General features: G+C 32.1%; 1 protein-coding gene across 1 annotated transcript in view; it reads left to right on the top strand.

Annotated features, from left to right (window-relative positions):
- LOC126890435 (cytochrome P450 6j1-like) overlaps positions 1 to 24,732 on the top strand; it is a 76,809-nt gene that overhangs the window by 24,253 nt on the left and 27,824 nt on the right. The window contains exons 3-4 of the mRNA XM_050659365.1: positions 15,016 to 15,228; positions 21,016 to 21,264. Of these exons, the coding sequence (XP_050515322.1) occupies positions 15,016 to 15,228; positions 21,016 to 21,264 (462 nt within the window). The remainder of the gene's footprint in view (positions 1 to 15,015; positions 15,229 to 21,015; positions 21,265 to 24,732) is intronic.

The following is a 24,732-nucleotide window of genomic DNA, read 5'->3' on the forward strand; positions in this document are numbered from 1 at the left end:
AATCCTGTATTACAGAATTAGACCAAATTACTAAAATAATACCGGAAACCGCATGTCGATACGTTTTTTCTATCTCGAGATATCTTAAAAAACGTGTAAATTTTAAACAACTGTTAATGTCACCGGTAAACGAAGTTGAGGAAAAATAGTGTGCTATGGAAAAAAACAAAGAAAAATTTTCCAAATGTGAACGTATATAATTAATCAAAACAACAATAAGACATACAACACTTTAAAATATAACATAGAAATAAAAGCAAATAGTTACTTAGTGACGACCTAAATGTTCAAATTGTTGCCCATCATTTTCGATGCAAGCATTTACTCTTTCAAGAGTGGATTGAACAGCAGTCTCAATTTCTGCTTTCGCAATGCTTTGAATGATGTTTCGTATTCTCTAGATTCTAGATCATGTTTTTTTTTCGAGTAGTGGGCCTAGCGGCAAAAACAAGGTATTTAATCCGTCCCCACAAATAAAAGTCTAAAACAGTTAAGTCTGTAGCTATTTAATCTACTTTTGAAAGAGTAAATGCTTGCATCGAAAATGATGGGCAACAATTTTAACATTTAGGCAGTCACTAAGACTAAGTAAGTAGTTGTTTTATTTCTTTGTTATAATTTATAGTGTTGCTTGTCTTATTGTTGTTTTAATTAATTATATACCTTTACATACGCAAATGTTATTTTTGTTTTTTGTTTTGTTTTTTGTTTTTAAATTTATTTTTTCCATAGCACACTACTTTTCCTTAACCTCGTTTACGGTGACAGTAACAGTTATGTTTAAAATGTACACGTTTTTTAACTCGAGATAGAAAAAAGGTATCGACATGCGGTTTTCGGTATTATGTTGATAATTTGATCTAATTTTGTAATACAGGATTAAAAATGCATACTTGTATTTAATATTTTCCAAAGAATACTAGATTTCTGAAAATAATTAAATAATGCCTCCTAGCTTGCCTATTACTTATAAGGCTATTTCGAAAATAAGACCCTTACATTGACGAAAAAGAGCTGTTTTCAACAATACTAAGTATGCAAAATTCAATTTAGCAGAACCGGACTTACAGACATTTTTTCATAAAAAGGTAGCTCTTATTTGCAAAGGTAGACTTAAACTTGTAAATCAACTATGCGCAAAATTTTATGAAGAATACGATGATTGGATTTCCATTGCCCTTTCATTAGATAAATTTTGTAAAATTTTGATTTTTTAATTTTTGATATTCAATTACACCCTCTAGCGGTGGACCTACAATTATGAAAATAATTTTCAGGCTTATCCCGAGGCATCTTTGGTAATCAATATTTTTTTCTCAAAGCTGCTCTATAAACGGTTCCTGAGATATGGCTGAGAGCCATTCTTATTGGGACACCCGGTACAAGACTTACACACAAATTTTTTACATAATTATATGACTTTCACATGTTTTATTTTAGTTTTAGTTCCCACTTTTCCACTTCTTCTTCTTCAGGTGCTATCTCTGCTACGGAGGTTGGCAATCATCATAGCTATTTTAATTTTTGAGTCAGTAGCTCTGAATAGTTGTTCGGGCTGCATCCAAATCTCAGCCATGAAATTCGTTTTCTTCCGATGCTTCTTCTGCTATCTACCCCTCCTTGCATTATGAGTCATAGGATGCCATACTTCTCGCTCCGGCATCACATGTCCTAGATATTGTAGCTTTTGTCACTGCCTACGTTTATTATTTGATTGAGGTGTTGTGTCTCTGATTTGTTTCCGTTGATATTGTCCTGCCCTTAGTCAGATGATCTTTTCGCAATTCTTCTACTAACTGAAGTGGGAAAGTTTGCCCAGATATTTGACAACCAGTAACTTCCTTATATAGAATCTAAGCGTTTATTCCTACCATATCTAAGATATTAAAAAAAGCCTGCAACGGCCATCTTCTTGAAGCTGATTTGGTTGAGCACTGTATGGCCATCTGATCTATAACGTCTACTCCGCATTTTGTATGGTTGTAGTAGGTAATGTTTTTAGGTTTCTTCTTTTTGTCTATGCCTATTTCAATATTGTTTGAATATAGAGAATTCAGCGCTAGAACATTTTTGATCATTTTTCTCTAGTACACCTGGTTTCCCTGGTTATCTCAAGTTTTCTTGTATGAAAATATTTGATTTGTATAATTCCATATTTTCGTTTAGGTACCTGTAAAGGAGAAATTATAATCCTCAAGTAGATCTAGGAAAAGTCCTAAATTATCAACTTTTTGAAACAACTAGGAATAAGTAATACAGGGGATCAAAAATAGAAAGCAGTCAAAATGACCGCTCTGGTGCTTCTAGTGTTAAATTAGATCCAGAATAGAGCAGGCCAGAGCAGCTTTTAGAAGGACATTTAATGTATTATGTAACAGGGACCCAACATTGTCTTTAAAGATCTGCCTACTTCGCTGTTACGTGTTCTCGGTATTACTTTATGGTGTCGAGTCTTGGACTGTCAATAAAACAGCTTTTAGAAGGACATTTAATGTATTATGTAACAGAGACCCAACATTGACTTTAAAGATCTGCCTACTTCACTGTTACGTGCTCTCGGTATTACTTTATGGTGTCGAGTCTTGGACTGTCAATAAAATAGATCTAAATCGTCTTACGGCTTTCTAAATTAAGTAATGCAGATTTTTGAAAGTTTCTTGGGTGGAGAAAATTCGAAACTCCACAATACCAGAACATATCAGCAAGACTACTCCTTCTTTTTCTTTTATATAGGCAGAACTGCCTGTTTTTCTTCAACGGAGCCTTTCATTCTGCCCCCAAATTATCATTCCACCTTTTCTTTGGGTGTCCTGTACTTCTTCTGCCTAACGGTGACTTGTCCCTAGCTATTCCAACTATCCTTGATTAAGACGTCCTGCTTATGTGTTGATTCCACTCTTCTTTTCTCTTCTTTACCCAGGTATTTATATTGTCTACCCTACATATGCGTCTGATTTCCTCACTTTTTACCCTGCCCTGTAGTCCTTTTCTAGCAATCCTTCTTAAGATCTTCATTTCGTTGGTCTACAGATGTCTTTGCGTTTTGCTTTTATTTGGTCTTGTTTTGGCCGTGTAGGTCATAACTGGCCTAATAACTGACTATTCGGACCTTTGCTTCCACCCTTAGGTGTTTGTTTTTCTAAATTGTGTCGTTTAGGCATGCGGCCGATTTACTGGCTTTAATTATTTGGTATTTTACCTCTTTTTAGATATTGTTGTCGGCTGAAAGAATAATTCCCAGGTATTTGAAAATCACAAATTGTGGTATAATTTGATTGTCTAACTCCAATTTGCATCTTATTGTTTCTTACTATGACGAAGATTTTCGTTTTATGCGCTGATATTTTCGTATTCATTTCTTTTGCGCTAATGTTGAATTCGTGCAGCAATCTTTGTAGGTCGTCTTCGCACTCTGCTACTAACACGGTGTCATCAGCGTAACAGAGTATACCTCTCTATCGCCCATTTTGTACCCTGTTTATTATTTCTTACATATTATGACTATGTTTTCTATCAGTTTTATGATATCCAGTGGTAAATGTTTGTAATATGGTAGGTGTATTACATCTTTTAATTATTTTATTCTATCAAACACTTTCTCTATGTCTATGAAAGAGAAAAAGGCTGGCTTGTTATATTCTAATGATTTCTACGCTATTTGCCTTATCACAAAAACTATCTCGTTACATGATCTTCCACTTCTAGATCCTTGTTGTTTATCCGATAATATGCACGCCATTATTTTCTCCATCAGTATTTTTGTTGTGAGTTTCAGTATAGTGCTCAGTAAATGTATCCCTCTATACATAGTTACTGGGGTCTGGCCTATCACCTTTCTTACATAACGCTATCATTTGAGTGGTTCCCCATTCTTCTTAAATTCTTCTTGTATTTATTATTTAGTTATCAGGATATTCAGTTCTTTTTGAAGTCTCTCTCCTCCGTATTTTAAAAGTTTATCAACTATTCCAACTTTCCCAGGTGCTTTCCGATTTTTCATCTTTTTAAGATAAAATCCTTATTGTATATTCCTCTTTAATTTCTGTTTGCTCATCCGATTCTAATACTGGTGTTTCCAGTTCCTCGTGATGAGCTGATATACAGTAGGAAAAATGAAAGAATACCCATGAACGAACATGTAAAACACGCTGTATTTTCCTGTCACCGTGTCACACAAAAAATTGGCCAGCGCAAGTACATGTAATAATTATTATTACATGTACTTGCGCTGGCCAATTTTCTTTGTGCCACGGTGACAGGAAAATACAGCGTGTTTTATATGTTCGTTCATGGGTATTCTTTCATTTTTTCGACTGTATACTACTGATATTATATTGCTGATATACAGGGTGTCCCGAAAAGATTGGTCATAAAAAATCTACCACAGATTCTGGGGTTAAAAATAGGTTGATTGAACCTTAGTTACTTATATACAATAGTGCACACAAAAAAAGTTACAGCCCTTTGAAGTTACAAAATGAAAACCGATTTTTTTTTTTCATATTTCGAAAACTCTTAGAGATTTTTTATTGAAAATGGACATGTGGAATTCTTATGTAAAAAATACAGTGAAATTTGTGCACCCCATAAAAATTTTATGATGGTTTTGTTCCCTTAACCCCCCCCCCCAGACTTTTGTGTACGTTTCAATTAAATTATTATTGTGGCACCATTAGTCAAACACAATGTTTTTAAACGTTTTTTGCCTCTCAGTACTTTTTCCATAAGCCAGTGTTTATCGAGATATTTTGAATATTTTTCGAATCCACCATATATTTGTATAATATGGTTAAGTACGATTATAGAGACCTGTTAATAATCTGAAAATTTATTTTTAATTTACATTTTTAGGTATATGTATTTTGAAAGAGAAGCCACATCTCGATAAAAGGTAACTTATCAAAAAAAGACTATGAGGCAAAAAAGTTTTAAAAACTCTGTGTTCAACTAATGGTACCACAATAATAATTAAATTGGAACGTACACAAAAATTTGGGGGGTTTAAAGGAACAAAACCCCCATAAAATTTTTATGGTGTGGACAAATTTCACTATAATTTTGTTTTAAGATGTTTCTGCCATAAGAATGATACATGTCCATTATCAATAAAAACTCTCTTACAGTTTTCGATATATTGAAAAAAATCGATTTTCATTTTGTAACTTCAAAGGGCTGTGACTTTTTTTGTGAGCACATTTGTACGAACGTAAGTTAGGTTCTATCGAACTATTTTTGACCCCAGAATGTGTGGTATACTTTATGACCAATATTTTCGGGCACCCTGTATACAGGGTGTAACAAAAATACAGGTCATAAATTAAATCACATATTCTGGGACCAAAAATAGTTCGAATGAACCTAACTTACCTTAGTACAAATATGCACATAAAAAAATTTACAGCCCTTTGAAATTACAAAATGAAAACCGATTTTTTCGAATATATCGAAAACTGTTGGAGATTTTTTATTGAAAATGGACGTGTGGCATTCTTATGGCAGAAACATCTTAAAGAAAAATTATAGTGAAATTTGTGCCCCTCCCCAAAGTTTTATGGGGGATTGGTTCCCTTAAACCCCCCCAAACTTTTGTGTACGTCTTAACTAAATTATTATTGTGATACCATTTGTTAAATTCAATATTCTTAAAACTTTTTGCCTGTTAATATTTTTTCGATAGGGCAGTTTTTATCGAGTTGCGGCTTATTTTTTAATTTGTTTACATAAAAATTTTATGGGGGTTTTGTTCTTTTAAACCCCCCAAATGTTTGTGTACGTTCCAATTAAAATATTACTGCGGTACCATTAGTTAAACACAGTGTTTTTAAAAGTTTTTTGCCTCTTTGTATTTTTTCGACAAGGCACCTTTTATCAAGATGTGGCTTCTTTTTTGATATGGTTCAAAATATACCTAAAAATGTAAATCATAAATAAATTTTCATATTATTACCAAGTCTCCATAATCGTACTTACTCATATACAAATATGTGGTGGATTTGACAAATATTCAAAATATCTCGATAAAAACTGACTTTTCGAAAAAGTACTAAGAGGCAAAAAAGTCTTAAAACATTGTGTTTAACTAATGGTACTACAATAATAATTTAATTGGAACGTACACAAAAGTTTGGGGGGGGGGGTTTAAAGGAACAAAACCCCCATAAAATTTTTATGGAGTGTCCAAATTTCACTATAATTTTTTCTTAAGATGCTACTGCCATAAGAATGCCACATATCTATTTTCAATAAAAAACCTCTAATAGTTTTCGATATATTGGAAAAAATCCATTTTCATTTTGTAGCTTCAAAGGGTTGTAACTTTTTTATGTGCACATTTGTATTAAAGTAAGTTAGGTTCAATCGAACTATTTTTGGTCCCAGAATATGTGATTTAATTTATGACCTGTATTTTTGTTACACTCTGTATATTATATATGTACGACAATAATGCAGTCACCATTTTGGTCGTCTATCGTTCATAAAATTGCCGAGAGTTTTTTATCGGTATTTTTTATTACTTTCTTAGTCTGGATTTGTCACTCACTTTACTCTCCATTTCTTTTGATGATTTTTATCTGCCAGTTCTGTATCTCGTTTTTGTAGCATCTTTAGCCATGCCACAGAATGGTTCTGGGCGTATAGAGGTTTCTCTTTAGCCTTGTTTTTCCAGCAAATATGTTTAATCATTCCCACATTAACGACACTTTAGTATCATTTACCAGGTTGTTGAGAAGATCTTCTCATAGATTAAATTTATGACCTGTATTTTTGTTACACCCTGTATTACTGATATTATAAAAAAAAAACATCAAAAAGGGAAAGCTTGGAGTATTTCGGACATGTAATGAAAGGTCCTAAAATAGGTTATGGGTTGCTACAAAATAGTATGAAAGATAAAATAAGAGGCAAACGCCTTCCAAGACGACGAAGGACTTCCTGGTTGAATAACTTGCGAGATTGCGACAGTATCAATGCCGCAAATTTTTATTTCTTTTACCGTTATTATAAATTTTGCGAACAAAATATACACGAAACAACAAAAAAACCAAGAGGAAAGGGAGTCAGATAACACTGTCTCGTCTCAGATTCTTCACCAACATAGGAGGAGAAAACCAATAAACTCTGACTTCTTGGCTTCAACACTCGAGGAGATGCAACCTATTGACGCCGAAAGTAAACAATACGCAGGGGGAGCCAGGCATCTGCATAATATACAGGTTGCTTCATTGGAAAAGTAACATACGTTAACTGTAGAAAGAGGACTTTTAGGCGATCTCAAAAATACCATACTTAATGGATCTTACTCCATTAATAACAAAGATACTGAGTGTTTTATCTATTTTGCCATTTTTTAAATTGCTTCATATCTTTTTAACCAGACTGTATATCTATTTTATATTTGGCAAGTATTTGGTAAGATGTACAATAAATTAACTTTTTACAATTGTAAGAAATCCAGAACCGGATTAAAAAATATTGGAAAAATATTCCCACCCCAAAACAACACCCTGTAAATTAATTTTTTTTAAAATGGATTCTTCAGTCGAAAAGAGGATGAAAAACTAAATTCAGTGGTATAATTTGAATTTTCGGCAAAATGATTTTTCTGGTGAAATTTTGAATTTGAATTCGGAAATTAAGTGAATTGCGAGAGCTCTAAGTAGAAAAAAATTTAAGTACAGCTTACAACTTGTCAACCTCACTGTATATTGATTTTATATTTAACACGCGAATATTCTTTTAGGTTTCCAATCAATGAATTTATTTACAATTATAAGAAATCCAGGTCCGGTTTAAAAATATTGTGTAAATATTCCGACCCAAAAAAACACCTTGTATATTAATTTTCTTTAAAATGGATTTCGCATTTGAAAAGAGGATGAAAAACAAAATTAGTGGTATACTTTGAATTTTCGACAAAATGATTTTTCTGGTACTATTTTGAATTTGAATTCTGAAATTATGTCAATTGCGAGAGCTCTTGGAGAAAAAATTAAAATGCGACTTAATTTTAATTAATACCATTATTTAATCTAAATTGGTAAAATGTTAATATTTTAGTGTTTTTTTATTATGTGTGAAAAATAGTTTTTGGTGAATATTCATCTTTAAATAATGAATAAATAATAAAGGATCAATAAAGAATACATCACTTTAATCAACAAAATAGCTAAAAATTATAACAAAACAGCGAAAATTTGCAGCATAATCACTATTCAAAACTAAGGTACTTATTCAAAATTACCACCATCAAAAATTATTTTTTTTATACGTAGGTACGGTAAATTTTTGTAGTTAAGTACCTAGCGTCTTGTGTACTGTGTACTGTGTGTGTTGAGTAAGTGCCTGGTTACATTGCAAAGTCGACGTCATTGTCTTTGCGAAGAGACGCTATTTGTATCCGAACGTCTGCGGTCCCTCCGGTGAGTACCGATCCCACAAGGACAGAAACTATTTTCATTTATTAATTTATAATAAACAAAAATTTCTGACCCTGGTGAGATTCGAACTCACGACCATTCGGACCTTTCGATCCAAAGGTAGGCACTCTTACCACTGAGCCACAGAGAGGGTCATCAAAAATTATTGTTATGTGTGCAAATGTTAATATTTTACCAATTTAGATTAAATAATGGTATTAATTAAAATTAACTCATATTTTAATTTATTTTACTTTGAGCTTCGCAATTCACATAATTTCATAATTCAAATTCAAATTTTTACCAGAAAAATCATTTTGCCGAAAACTCAAAGTGTACCACTAATTTTGTTTTCATCCTCTTTTCAAATGCAAAATCCGTTTTAAAAAAATTTAATATACAAAGTGTTTTTTTGGGTTGGAACATTTATACAATATTTTTTTTTCCGGGCCTGCATTTTTTATAATTGTAATTAAATTAATTGACTGGACATCTAAAAGAATATTCGCGTGTTAAATACAAAATCAATATACAGTGTGATTGACAAGTTGTAAGCTGTATTTTAATTTTTTCTACTTAGAGCTCTCGCAATTCACTTAATTTCAGAATTCAAATTCCAAATTTCACCAGAAAAATCATTTTACCGAAAATTCAAAGTATACCACTAATTTTGTTTTTCATGATCTTTTCAAATGCAAAATCCATTTAAAAAAAAAATTAATATACAAGGTGATTTTTTGGGTTGGAACATTTATACAATATTTTTTAATCCGGACCTGGATTTTTTATAATTATAATTAAATTAGTTGACTGGACACCTAAAAGAATATTCGCGTGTTAAATATAAAATCAATATACAGTGTGATTGACAAGTTGTAAGCTGTATTTCAATTTTTTTCTACTTGGAGCTCTCGCAATTCACTTAATTTTAGAATTCAAATTCCAAATTTCACCAGAAAAATCATTTTGCCGAAAATTCAAAGTATACCACTGAATTTAGTTTTTTATCCTTTTTTCAACCGAAACATCCATTTTAAAAAATTTAATGTACAGGGTGTTGTTTTGGGGTCGGAATATTTTCCAATATTCTTTAAGCCGGACCTGGATTTTTTACAATTGTAAATAAATTAGTTTAGTGTACGCCTTAAATAATATTTGCGTGCCAAATATAAAATAAATATACAGTGTGGTCAAAAAGTTATGAACCAATTAAGAAAATGGCAAAATAGATAAAACACCCAGTATCTTTGTTATTATTGGAGTAAGACCCATTAAGTATGGTATTTTTTAAACCACCTAAGTATCCTCTTTCTACAGTAAACGTATGTTACTTTACCAATGAAACACCCTGTATAAGGAAATTAGAAAATCAAACTCAAGAGCAAAGGACTTTCGGAGGGTTAGAGGAAGAATATGATCAAATAAAGTGGCAAAAGGGGCTTGTCAGGATGAAAATCCTTACACAAGGTGAATAGGTCTAAAATTTTTAAGAAAGAGGTAAGATACAATGAGAAAGTGATCAGTAAGGCAGTGATAGAAACGCTATAGAGATTTCGATTCTTTTTTTGAGCCAAAAAGAGGCAGAATTTTACCAAGCCAATTTGCGGAAGCACTCTATGCTGCCCTTTTGCGCATTGGTAGTGATCCTCAATTTAATAGATCCTTATTTAACACGGGACACTAAGACTTAGATACCTGTAAAAATGAGATCATACAGGACCTTCTCAGGGAGGAGATTGATTAGCTGGTCACTATCTGGGTGTTGTCGAGTTTGACAGTGATTGAGTATAAGTTTGTTCCGGTGAAACGATCTACCATCACCATCAGAAACGAAGACCTACTACACCTGACCCAACAAAAGAGGGTAGAAACTGAAAGAAAATGGGGTTAGTTTGGTCACACACTCCGGAAAAATAGTTCCAGTATTGCAGAGACTGCCTTAGAGTGGAATCCCCAAGGAAATAAAAGAGGTCGCCCAGCACAAGTTTGGACAGGTGCATAGGACAGAGCTCATAGAGTAACAGGTAAACAGGGCGCTCCTTTAGCATCTGAATCCGCTGCTGATATTACAAAATTGGTTACTGTGTGGTATTATAATATCACCCTGTACAAAATATGTTTAAAACTCATTCAAAGTCATTAATCCATGTAGTATCTGTTCTTGTATCAATAACCGCAAGTAACATTGAATTGTCATGTTTTGTTATTATTTAAATGTGTATATAAACATTAACTCGGTGGAGAAAGATTGTTGTACTCAGTATTTAATTATTGTACTAGGTCGTTACTGTTATATGTAAACACGTTGTTATAGTTAGTCATTGATGGACTTGAATGTAAATATAATGTATCTGAACCAAGAAAGAGAGTTTAAATTAGTTTGGACCTAAAAGGCATTATACATCACACTATTTAATACATGGCTGATCCTGCAGATTAGAGGAGGTCTTCTGAGAGGAGCAGAGATGGCGGCAACAAATTGGAAACGGAGACGGCGAAGATGGACCAGGACGATACAGGAAACCCAGTGAAAAAAAGACAAAAGTGGAAATAAAATGTAAGTAAGAATGTCTATCTTTATTAAAAATGCTTCCCTCGTTTTTATATTGTTATTGAACATTGAATATTTAACTTTGCTGATTTTTGAATAATTTATGAAATATCGATTTTTTTTATCTATGAATTTTGAAACATGAAGTGATTTTTTGAATTGAATATTTTTATCAAAGTTTATTATAATATATGTTATTATTGAATTTTTATTGAATTTTGAATCTTTATTGAATTTATTTGAAAAATCTATCCGATTTCGATTTTTAGTCCGGTTATTTTTGAATATTTTATGGAATCTCGAATTTTTTTTTTTTTAATTTCTATGGAATCCTGAGATATGAACTGATTTCGAATATTTTTATCTAACTTTTGCATATGCTATTTTTGAATTTTTATCGAATTTTTGTCGAATATGTATACTATTCTTGAATTTTTATTAGCCAGTTATCTTATTACATATTGATATTTATTGATCTTTAAGTTACATTTTTATCGATTTTGTGTTTTTGTATGATATGAACCTGAATTAATAATTTTTGTGTGACTAATGATATATAAATGATTTTTTTTAATGAATAATGATTAGGGATGACATACAACAAACATTGCTATAAGCAAGAGATATATTTTTAACGAACCGACCTGATGAGTCGAGATAAGGAATTTGAAGAAGAACTATATAGATAAGCAGAAGAACTAACAATATTATAAGCTAAATATTATGAGGCAACTAGAGACAATAAGAAACCCACTGCTCTTGTCAAATTAGGAAGGTACTAATGATTTATAGAAGCTTGAAAGCTTATTAGAGACCCACTCTGTGTTTTGAGAGTACCTATTTTATTCATGATTATTCGTGAATAAACAACGGCCTCAAAGCAAGGGATTGAGGTTGTGAAATTTGTAAAAGAATTTGATCTAGCCAACGATGTTATACCCGCTTCTGTTAAGGTAGATTGTAGAGGTTTCGTGGCTAGTATTGAGTATTATGATTGTTATATGGAATATGTAGAAGAATTGGAACTTTTCTCTCGAGTAAAGCCACTTTGATTAGTCGAACGTAGGCATTGAGGGATAAGTAAAGGAAGTGATTATTATGATGTTATATTATGAAATGATATATTGATGATTAAATGACAAATCATTGTTATATGAAGATGAATTATGTACACTGTAGAAGTGTTATTATGTGGAGAAAAATGAAGAAATATAGTTATAGTACCAGACAAGAAGAAGAGAGAGAGAAAAAAAATAATTTTATTAAAATATGTGGGAAAAATGGAACAAGGAAAATAAAATTTGTCAGAAATGTCAAAATAAAGCAGAATTAAGAATAATATCAAATAAGTAGCTAATCATTGAATTATGTCTAAGAATTAAAGTTGTAAATTTTTTTTCTCTAAAGTAATGTAAATTATAAATAACTTATTTTTAAATGTAGATAATGAATTCAGGTTAAATTTTCGCGTAAAATGGAAGTGTTTGAATTAAGGATAGACAATATCTTACAATAAGTGTTAGTAGATAGTAAGCAAAGGGACACAAAAAGTGAAGTTCTTAGATAGATTAAATATTTATTATAGGTACAAGAGAGTTATTAGAAGTTTTTTAGAGACATATTAAAAGTTTTAGAGAGATTACATTTCTATTATAGGTACAATATTCTAAAGTTAGTAAGGTGTATATAAATAAATCAAAATAAGACTGAAATAATAAGATGAAATAGCAAAGTAACGTTAAATTATTTTTTTATACCATAATATATATACTATTTAATAGAAGTTTAGGTAATATTTAGCTTAGCTTAGGAAGTATTAAAGTCGAGATTTTATCACAATTAAATTAGTTACGGCTTATAGGCACTAAAAGACTATTTAAAAGTTAGGATCAATTTCATTCACTGTGGACACTGTTTTGATGAAGTGAATTAGTGAACGAAAAAAAAAGGACGAAAAGACACGACGTGAAAGTACGTGAACTAGTAATAGGTTATAAAATACCAGTTTTAGTATAGGGAAAATATGAACTTTTGTGTAAAATAGGAAAAAGAATATACATGTTTAGGGAAAAATCGATTGATCTGAAATGTACCATGTTACAGTTAGTTAGGATAGTTAGGAAATTTAATTTTTGAAAATAGTATTAGGTAATCATAAACACTCTGTGAAAGGGAAAGAGGGATATACACTCAGATATTCTTCTTCTCTTCTTAGGACTTTCTTTTTTTTAAAAAAACGGCGATGATAAGACAATCAATCTTATTTTAAAAATATGTAATTTTAACAAAACGGGGAGGTGTGGTATTATAATATCACCCTGTACAAAATATGTTTAAAACTCATTCAAAGTCATTAATCCATGTAGTATCTGTTCTTGTATCAATAACCGCAAGTAACATTGAATTGTCATGTTTTGTTATTATTTAAATGTGTATATAAACATTAACTCGGTGGAGAAAGATTGTTGTACTCAGTATTTAATTATTGTACTAGGTCGTTACTGTTATATGTAAACACGTTGTTATAGTTAGTCATTGATGGACTTGAATGTAAATATAATGTATCTGAACCAAGAAAGAGAGTTTAAATTAGTTTGGACCTAAAAGGCATTATACATCACACTATTTAATAACTGGTTAGCAGGAAAATAGGGAAGAGAGGGCCAACTTCTGGCTAACTCGACATATATAGATAGTGAAATAGCAGGAATCTAAACAAGAAAAATTGAAAGCGTGCTATGGATTTGATAGGGTAGCCCTCGAAAGTTCGCAAGAAAGATGGGTCTCAGGGTAGTTCAGAAAATCCTACAATACTGCAGGCCAGTCTCAGCAGCTATTGTAGCGCTTGTAGGTATATTTTTGATATTTCCCTTGTAAAAGAGCCTTGGGTAAACCAAAGGGAAGGTTTAGGAAGAACAAATGGGGAACTGGTCCGCAGTAGATTCACTGATATCTCTCGGATCTACGTGATTGCTAGAAAGGGTTAGAGATACTGCCGTTAATTAATTTTTATCTACGACTGATACATAATATATATATTATACTTGTGGTGTTTGCAATATAATGCCATAAAATAATCCCTTAGGGATTAATAATGCGGGATTAATAGCTATTAATCCCTCTGGCAGAACAATCACAAAATTCACCACGGAAACAAAATAATCAACCTCAAAAAGTGTCACTGTCAAACGAATAGTATATTTGACAGTTTGTGTTGAGATGGACGAAAATGAAGAATCTTTTAATTGTACACCACCAGAAATTGTAGAACTAGCTACAGCAACAGCATCTACCTTAATACCTGAAACATCGAAATCCATTTATAGTAAAACGTACGCAAACTTCAACGAATGGCGTGTTCGAAACAACGCGAAATAATTTTCCGAAAATGTTCTGCTGGCCTATTTCGCTGAATTAAGTGCAAAATATAAACCGTCTTCATTATGGTCATTCTATTCAATGATTAAATCTATGTATATTGATGGAGGAGGCGATTTAACTGGATTAAAGCGTCATGGGGGCTGGAAGTCAACACAGGTAGCTGAAGGATACGTTGATCAGTCTATGACAAACAAGGCAACTACAGCAGATACTATCGCTAAAGAGATAAATAGTAATGTACCATCTTCTTGTTCTAGAGCAATCGAGATCCCAAATATTTGTATTAAAAACTCTACTAAAGTTAATGATGATTCTCAACCAATTCAGTTTATTAATTGTACTATTACTAATTTTAATGTTTTTAACAAATAAAGTTGTTCATTAAAAATCTTAAATTAATTAATTTGTCGTAGATAAAGTAGAGTATACTACTCGCAATAATGGCTCTCATTCCCTCGGAATGTTACTCCCTCGCCGCTAACGCGGCTCGGTTCGTAAATATTCCTCGGGAATAATAGCCATCATTATTGACTCGTGGTATAATCTACTATTGTTTAAGGGACCTGGAATAAGTGTCAAGATTAGGGAGGTAAATAAAGAACATAAAAACTATTAACAAATAAATACACATAATATAATTATTATAAATTTCTATTTCATTTATAGAGATGGACATGTCAGTAGCTGGTGCAATATTATTTCTAATAGCTGGTAGAGATACGCTAAATACATTACTTTCTTTTACTCTATATGAACTAGCTTTGCACGAATCTGTACAGACTAGATTAAGGCAGGAAATTCAAGAGAATATAAAAAAATACGGTGGCATCACATACGAAGGAATGCAAGACAATAAATATCTAGATATGTGTATTAAAGGTAAGATTAATTATTACTAAATGAAAAATAAAAACCTTATCTTGTAAAAGGTATATTTGAAATCACCAAAAGGGGTTATATCACAACAAAACGTTTTTGGGAATCAATATTCCATCATCCGTGTTATCACAAGTTTACACGTTTTAAGCCACCAAAATATAAGGGTAAAATCCCTTAAGTTACTTTAAAATTGTGGATGTTAAAATATGTTATAAAATTTTTAAACGATGTTAAAAATATTTCCAGATTAACTCCTAACAACACATGATATCAGCCATATTGGTTGGAATATTTAAAGGTAGGACCTCACACCTCATATGGCAGAGTTTAGATGAGAACTCTGTCATGTGAGGTCGTCATCTAAACTCTGCCATGTGAAGTCCTACCTTTAAATATTCCAGCCAATACGAGAGCATCCATAAACTACGTCGTTGAAAAGGGGGAGGGGGACTTTGCTTATTACGACGGTATACGACAGGAGGAGGGGGCCATAAGTGCACATCCGACGTCGTTTGAAGTTCACGAATATAAAAATATTCCCTATTTTATAATGAAGAAGAATTTGTATATTACTTTTATCGCATACTTTTCATTTCGTTTTTATCACTTACAGCCTTAATAATATTGCTAGCAGTTTTATACAGAATAACAAACAATAAAACATTGTCCTATGTCATTAAACAAACGCTTCTTTTCGAACAACGTCTGGAAGCAATAAATGTTAAACTGTTCACTTATATACTGAATACTCTGTGTGAAAAAATTCTAACAGAATGAATAGAAATAAAATATTCTATTCTATTTATTAGTTAGTACATTGTATCTATTTATACTTAATAAAATAAATGGCATTGAAATCAAAACAAAATAAGTATCAAGATTTATATGATGCATTTAAAAAGCATAGGAACTCCGATAAAAGTTGTCTTTTGTCCCTATAAAGCTGATTATTAGTTGTACAGTGAATTGAGAGATTACGCGGATATTAATGAGCTTCATAGTAATACTGATTTGGATACATTCGTAAATAAACTTTGAGAGCTAACTTTTAAAAATCTAGGATTAACATGGAATTTAAAAAAAAACACTAAAAAGGGGAGGTCATGAGTTGCAATTGGGACGTCGGTGTGAGGAGGGGGGTCAACTGCAAACGACTCTTTACGACGGAAGGGGGGGGGGAGGGTATAAAAAACTCCAAAATTTTTACGACGTAGTTTATGGATGTTCCCTATGGTTGATTTCATGTGATGCCAGGAGTTAATCTGGAAATATTTTAAACACCCTTTAAAATTTTTATAATATTATAAAGTAATCTTCAGAATTTTAAAACATCGTAAGGGTTTTTACCCGTTGGCTTAAAACATGTAAACCTGTCATAACACTGATGATGGAATATTGATTCCGAAAACGTTCTGCTGAGATATAACACTATTTAGGGATTTTAGATATACCTATTACAAAATAAGTTTTTTATTTTTTGTGATTTATGATATAGAGTCAGTTACAGGCATTTTTCTTTGTGATATTTTTATTACTAAATGAATTACGTAAAATTATTATATTTCTTTACGAATATCTCTGTTTCGAGGTAATTCTATTATTAGATGAGATACAGTTATATGTTTGTACTAACATATTAGCCATCAGTTAGATATTTTGTGAATCAATGTTACACCACTATGAAATAACAAAAAGAAAGGCAATAATAAATCCAAAACACCTACTGTAATGAAAAGACATTTTTGTGAATGCAATAATTTATAATAGGAGAAGCTGCAAGACCACTAGTGTCAGGATAGACGAGTAGGAAAAATACATCGAAAACATTTTTACAAATCACAGATAATATATGCAAATATATATGTCACAATGAACACAGAGTACAATGTAATACTCGAGAGTAATAAGATTTTTTCCATGACACTTCAACAGCCAGGGTACTGAAGCATTTTCTCGACAGGTAATACCTATAAGAACAGATTGTAACTATTTCCTGCGTATAATCTGGCGGCCATTTTTATTTATAAACAATTAAGTGTCAAAAACGGCATTTTTTCCTTTTTTTTTGAAAAAAGTGAAACCTATGGCGTTTTTAGTACAAACATCTTCGCTAAATGAAGAAAAATGTTTTGCAAACCCATCATCAGTACGCAGCAGGTTTTGTTGCAAATAATAAAAGAAGAAGTGAAGTGACAAGAATATAGCCACAATAGCGGTTTGTCACACACAATCACACGAAGCACATAATACAGCAGAAACACACAGAATAATCATAATTTGGTGTATCATTAAACATTAAACATCGACCCTTAGATCTTTTCAGCCAAAGCATGTCTGCTGCCTTCAACACCATGTCCAAGTATGTTAACCTCAAGTTTTGAAAAGACGTACCCTTCTTAAAACATTTGGGCACTCTTTTACACCCTTACACACACTTTTTAAAACAATTCCTTTAGAAGTAATCCATTTTTTTTTCAATTCTTTCGTTCAACCCTAATCTATATGCTAAATGAGCTTACAAGAATCTGAAAAAATCGGTTTAAAAATGAACTGAAATAAAACCAAAGGGACAACAAATCAAAATATCACAACCGACTTAGATGGAACTGAGATTGAAAGTGTCGAAGAGTATGTATACCTAGGTCACACATCAAACTAAGCAAGCAGAATCAAACGGCAAAAATAACTAGAAGAATCCGAATGACTTGGGCAGAAGTAGGAAGACTCAGTGATGTGTTGAAGAACAAAAAGATACCAATAAATCTAAAGAAAAGGGTATTCAACAGTTGTATTCTACTAGTTATGACCTATGGAATGGAGATGATGACACGAAAAAACATCGAAAGGCGGACGAGAAACATTGTACATTGGAGACCACGCAAATACAGTTGTAGTAAAGGAAGACCATAAAAACGATGGCTAGACGACATCAAAGCAAAAACGGGGAGAAACTTGTACCAAATAGCAAAAAACAGAATCACTAATAAGAGAACATGGATAACTCATGGGGAGGCCTTTATCCAGGAGTGGATCCAAATAGACTGAAGAAGAAGATAAAGATAATATGGATAGACTAGCAATGCAAGGAAAACCGGAAGGCAGAAAAACTCGAGAGCCATCACCAACCCGATGGACTAATACAGTCGAGTAGGTATTACACAAATAATGTGGTACGCGTCACTCAAACTAGGGATAGACAGGGAGAATGCGATTCCTGGAAGAAACGCAACATTGAGATAACCACTACGCATCTGTTAAGATGTATAGATTGGAAGGATGGATTATGAGTAGTAGGTTAAGTACCCATATTCTCTTGTCTTCTGATATTTTAATTGATTTTTATATATTTTTTAATTAGTGAATAAGTCCTTGTACCGTATGACGGCCGATATGCAATTAAGAGATGATCAGTGGGTCTCAAACAGTGGGGCGTAAATATTTAATTCCGATCGCTAAATTTAATCAAAACGAAACCGTAGATTTTCTTATTTTAAAAATATTTAATTTCCTCTATTTTATGTTCAGTAAGAATATTGGATTTTACTCTATCAAAGGCAAATAAAATGAATATAATATTTATATACAGGGCGCGTTAAAAAGTGGGACGGAATATTTCAAATACTCGAAATTATTTGTCAACATGAAATGATCATTAAGATCTATATTTTGCGTTGAATGAAAATTATACGAATGGTTTTGCATGCAGTAAAATTGGAAAATACTTGACAAGTTGCTGGTATGTCCAAATTTAAATAAAATACATCCAGGACTTTACTTTCTACAGACACTGTATTAAATATAACCTTGAAACAAACTGTCACTAAATCACTTCCGAGTTTTCAACAAAACAAAAGGTTTAAACAAGTGTAGTGATTGCAAAAACGGTTTGCATGTTTTAAATAAAATTTTTGCTGATTATGTATTTTGCTAAAATATTAAATAACACCAATACAATTCACAATCATCATTTAATTTTAAACGATAAACAAAAGTGTAATATGATGACAAGTTTGAATTTGATCGACTTTGTCGATAACAGTGTCGTTAATAGATATTTTTAAATACCATGAATCATTTTTCCAATGGTTGGGTGGATTTAAGAAATACATATTTAATAAACAAATTTTTTACGTGTATAAAGGAGATTATAATAATTATGATACATGGTACCCCTTATATTTTTTAAATAATAATATGGTTTTGTAAGGGCATAACTTTGATTATTGGCTAAACATACATTATAAGATACGTCACAAGATACATTGCGCTGGAATACGTGTTATCCCCCCTTAATAACCTATTTATTTCTAGCACATAAGCAAAACACTCAGACAGGTCGATTTTTAAAATAATTAAAGTATATTATAACATCAATGTTTCGAACTTTACGCTATCCCTCTTCAGGTGACAGGCAAAACTTTGATATTTTTAAATGGGAAAGTACATCATGTGATAGCTCAATTAAAAGTGTTTGAAATACTGATTACAAAAATGTATAATACTTTAATCCTTTTTAAGGGCGTTGGCGCAAAGTTTCGATGGAATTGTTTTTAAACGCATTAATTTTTTACGAATCCTGAGAAAACTAATAAATATTTTTGAAAAATTTTAACGCAGAATAAAATATTACATTATTACCGAGGGCCGAAAGTCCCTTCGAATAAACAAAAATTTCTTTTGAATGATATATTTGAAATAAAAATCCAACTAAATTTTCTTTTTTTTCACTCCTGTCACTTATTAAAATAATCATTATAGAAGTTCTCAGGGACTTTTGACCCTCTACAATATTGTAATATTTCATTCTGCGTTTAAATTTTTCAAAAATACTTATTAATTTTCTCGGGATTCGAAAAAATGAATACATTTCACAATATTTCGACCGAATTTTTGCGCCTACGGTCTCAAAAAGGATTAAAGTATAATACATTTTTGTAATCAGTCTTTCAAAAGCTTTTAAGTGAGGTATCACATGATGTACTTTCCCATTTAAAAAAATCAAAGTTATCACTGTCACCTGAAGAGGGACAGCGTAAAGTCCGAAACATTCATGATATAATATACTATGATTATTTTAAAAATCAACCTGTCCTAGCGTTTTGCTTATTTGCTAAAAATTAATATGTTATTAAGGGGGGTAACACTTATTCCAGCGCACTGTATATTCCGTACTATTGCAATCATCATCCAACCTCAAAAGTCCACTGCTAAACATAGGCCTCCTCCCCTCGTTTCCAACCCCATCTATCCTGCGCCGCCCTCATCCAGTTTTTATTTACCTTTCTCAAGTCGTCAGTCCATCTTGTAGGCGGTCGACCGACGCTTCTCTTGTCTTCTCTTGGCCTCCATTCCAATAACCTCTTCGTCCATCGCCCATCTGTCATTCTGGCTACGTGTCCTGCCCATCTCCACTTCAACCTGGCTATCCTCTCGATGACGTCAGTCACCTTTGTTCCAAAGGTGACCATTGCAATAAAATATTAAAACGAATAAACGAAAACTTGTTGAGTAGTGCTGATTGACACAACAGACCAGTAAAATGTTATTCATAGAGAGAGTGTAAAATATATCGCCGCTTATCTGGTCCGCTAGTAATAAACTTATCAACATTTAATTGCAGAGCGGTCTTCTTGCTCCATCATTTCTCTTCTTTGCATGGAGCTTTTGAAATATTATCCTTTCAATTGTCTTATACAACTTCTGCGGATTTTTTTTTTATTTAGTATAGAATACTAGAATTTCGTCAAACATTTTTGGTTAACGATTAATATTCTTTTTATTTTTCAGAATCAATGAGAAAGTACCCTCCTATACCTTTCGTGGACCGAGTACCTATATCTGATTATCAATTTGAAGGTAGCGGTTTAAAATTAGAAAGTGACAAAATGACAGTAGTAATACCGTTTCTTGCGATCCACAGAGATGAGAAATATTTTCCTAATCCTGAGTCATATGATCCAGAAAGGTTCGCAGAAGAGACAGTATCTGAAGGCTTAATTTATTTTCCTTTTGGGGAAGGACCCAGAGCTTGTATAGGTATTTTTCTGTGTTTTATTATATAGCTGTATTGTAAACAAATATAATCATACATACAGAACGGCCAGACAAAAATTAAACAGAGGCATTCAGTCCTATTCTATAACTTTTAACAAATCGAATAGAAATGATCAAGTCGAATCGTAATTACCCCAAAATCAGAATGTTGGATATTATACAGGGTGTCCCGAAAAGATTGGTCATAAATTATACCACAGATTGTGCGGTCAAAAATAGGTTGATTGAACCTCACTTACCTATATACAATAGTGCATACAAAAAAAGCTACAGCCCTTTGAAGTTAGAAAATGAAAATCAATTTTTTTTCATATACCGAAAACTCTAGAGATTTTTTATTGAAAATGGACATGTGGTATTCTTGTGGCAGCAACATCTTAAATAAAAGTTAAAGTGGTATTCGTGCACCCCATAAAAATTTTATGGGGTTTGGTTCCCTTAAACCCCCCCAAACTTTTGTGTACGTTCCAATTAAATTATTATTGTGGCACTATTTGTAAAACACAATGTTTTTAAAACTTTTTTGCCTCCTAGTACTTTTTCGATAAGCCACTGTATATCGAGATATTTTGAATACTTTTCGAATTTTTGTATTTTCTGTTTTTCTTTAATTACTTTATAAGTTTTTGTTCGTCGTTGTTCGTATGTGAGTGTGTTTTTCTCATTTTGAGTTTTTTCACACACTTACATATAAACGGCGTTTATGTAGTCTATGTATTTTATACTGTTTTGTTGTTATGTTTATGATCTGTAAACGGTAAATTTACTAATACGCTTAATACACTAACCCAGATTGTAATTGGTCCAGTACTGTTATTTGGGTACTAAATAAATAAAAATAAATGAAAAAAAGCATCCACCACATATTTGTATATGGTTAAGTACGATTATAGAGACCTGTTAATAATCTGAAAATTTATTTATAATTTACATTTTTAGGTATATTTTGAAAAAGAAGCTACATCTCGATAAAAGGTAACTTATCAAAAAAAGATTAAGAGGCAAAAAAGTTTTAAAAACACTGTGTTTAACTAATGGTACCAAAATAATAGTTTAACTCGAACGTACACAAACATTTGGGGGGTTTAAAGGAACAAAACCCCCATAAAATTTGTATGTTAATATATTAAAAAATAAGCCGCATCTCGATAAAAACTGGCTTATCGAAAAAATACTAAGAGGCAAAAAAGTTTTAAAAACGTTGTGATTAACAAGTTGGGGGGCTTTAAGGAAACAAAACCCCCATAAAATTTTTATGGGTTGGACAAATTTCACTATAATTTTGTTTTAAGATATTCCTACCATAAAAATGATACATGTCAATTTTCAATAAAAAATCTCTAATAGCTTTTGATATATTGAAAAAAATCGATTTTAATTTTGTAACTTCAAAGGGCTGTAACTTTTTTTATGAGCACATTTGTACTAAGGTAAGTTAGATTTAATCGAACTATCTTTGACCCCAGAATGTGTGGTATAATTTATGACCAATCTTTTCGGGACACCCTGTATATCTTGTCGTTTTCGTGTTTGGATCGGCATTCAACCGCCAACGCGCTCAGGAGGAGGTGGCAACACTGCACTGTAAAGTGAAATTAGTGTTCTGTGCGAAGAATTTATTAAAAAAAGAAGAACTTTTGGTGTTTTTAGGATAGTTTTGGTCAAGTTTGACAAATTCAACACAACAAGAATAAAAAATGGCAAGTGGAACACCGACTGGGAACACGAACACCAAAGAAAAAACATCTGCTGAGCATTTAAATTAGATATTATGTAGAAGACTTTATTTCTGAACATAAAATATTTACGCCAGTCAATGGGAGCAAGAATAAGATATTACCTCCGAATTCTATCCTACTGCATGGATTTTAATGAAATTTTGGGCCTAGCCTCTACTTATCTCCTAATTCAAAGTCTACCCTATGCCGATGTGTGCGTTTATCGTAGGGGTGGTTTCCACCCCTTCTCAATGGTGAAAATTTTTTTGGTTAAAATAACTACGAAATTGGCTAGAGAACCTAATTCTAAGCAAAAACTGTTCTATAATTTTTTTTTGATAACTCAATACTTATTGAGTTATTCGTGGTTGAAAATTGGCCATTTTCATTGAAACATAATACCTTTTCGAACGGTTTTTCGCAAATATTTTAAAAACTATACATCTAACTAGAAAAACTATATAAAACAGTTTTGTAGGTTTTAAATAAACAAAGAGACGCTTGCCTTCACAAATCTTCCACTTATAATACAAAAAGAGATATGGTAGGTGAAAAAGTTTGTTTTTTTGGTACATGCCCAAATTAGTCTATTCAACTTAAAATAACAGAGAATCCTTTAGATTTTAGGTGTATAATGCAATAAATACTTTCGGTAGGGCTTGAGAAGGTCTTTAAAATGAGCAATATTAAAGATCCATTTTGTTCAAACTAAGCACGATATGCTACAAACAAAATTGATAACTAATGTATCTTAACCCGGCACCTGCCACGTGGGGCGCTACCAGCATCCCATAACATATTTTCATCAAATATTTGGTATTTCAAATTTGTTAACCGTCCTGTGCGTCATAGTAGCTTTCAATAATATTATATAGCATAGATCTGTTTGTGTTTAAAGTGGTTATTTAGTGTCATTCTGAAATTGTAGCTCTAAATTCGAATTGGGGTGTCATCATCTGGCAGTAAAAATTTTTTATGTTTTTGATAAACAGGTCAGATTTACATTTTTTTATTGTAATAACTGATCTAAATTATTAATATATTCTCTATACTCAAAAAATTTAATTTTCTTAGATATTTTACATCACTTCATTTATTATGGGTTGGTACTTGCTAATTTGCTTATAACACCTTTTTAATTTTATTTTTTAACTTTTATAATATATTAGTAGCTAATAAGATAATAAAACATGTTTTTTTTTATATTCTTGTGTAACTTAACACATTATTTTGTTTATAAACAAGTAGATCACAGAAAATTTTTAAGGGGTGCTGTGAGCACCCCACGTGGTAGTTGATGCCTTGCAAAGCCACGTGGCAGGTGCCGGGTTAAGAAAAAATGAGAAGTAATTTTAACCCCCATCCACCAGAATGTAAATGCATCGTTTTCCTTCTACAATACCTTTTACTATAGTGTTATTTCGGTGCCGCCCAAAATCCCGACAGCCAAAATCCCGACAGCCAAAATCCCGACGGCCAAAACACCGACACGCCAGAATCCCGACATGCCAGAATCTCGACAGGCCAAAATCCCGATATGCAACAATCCTCGCATAAGTAAAAATTCCGACTTTTGTTTAATACTTTTAATACAAAATACATTTGTTTAGTAACAAAAAATAAAAAACAGATGGCCATAAACAAACAACAAGAAATAAATGTAATTATATGTTATAAAGAAACTTATCAAACCTGTCGGGATTTTGGCCTGTCGGGATTCTGGCGTGTCGGG

Source organism: Diabrotica virgifera, chromosome 8 (assembly GCF_917563875.1).
Source record: "Diabrotica virgifera virgifera chromosome 8, PGI_DIABVI_V3a".
NCBI lineage: Eukaryota > Metazoa > Arthropoda > Insecta > Coleoptera > Chrysomelidae > Diabrotica > Diabrotica virgifera.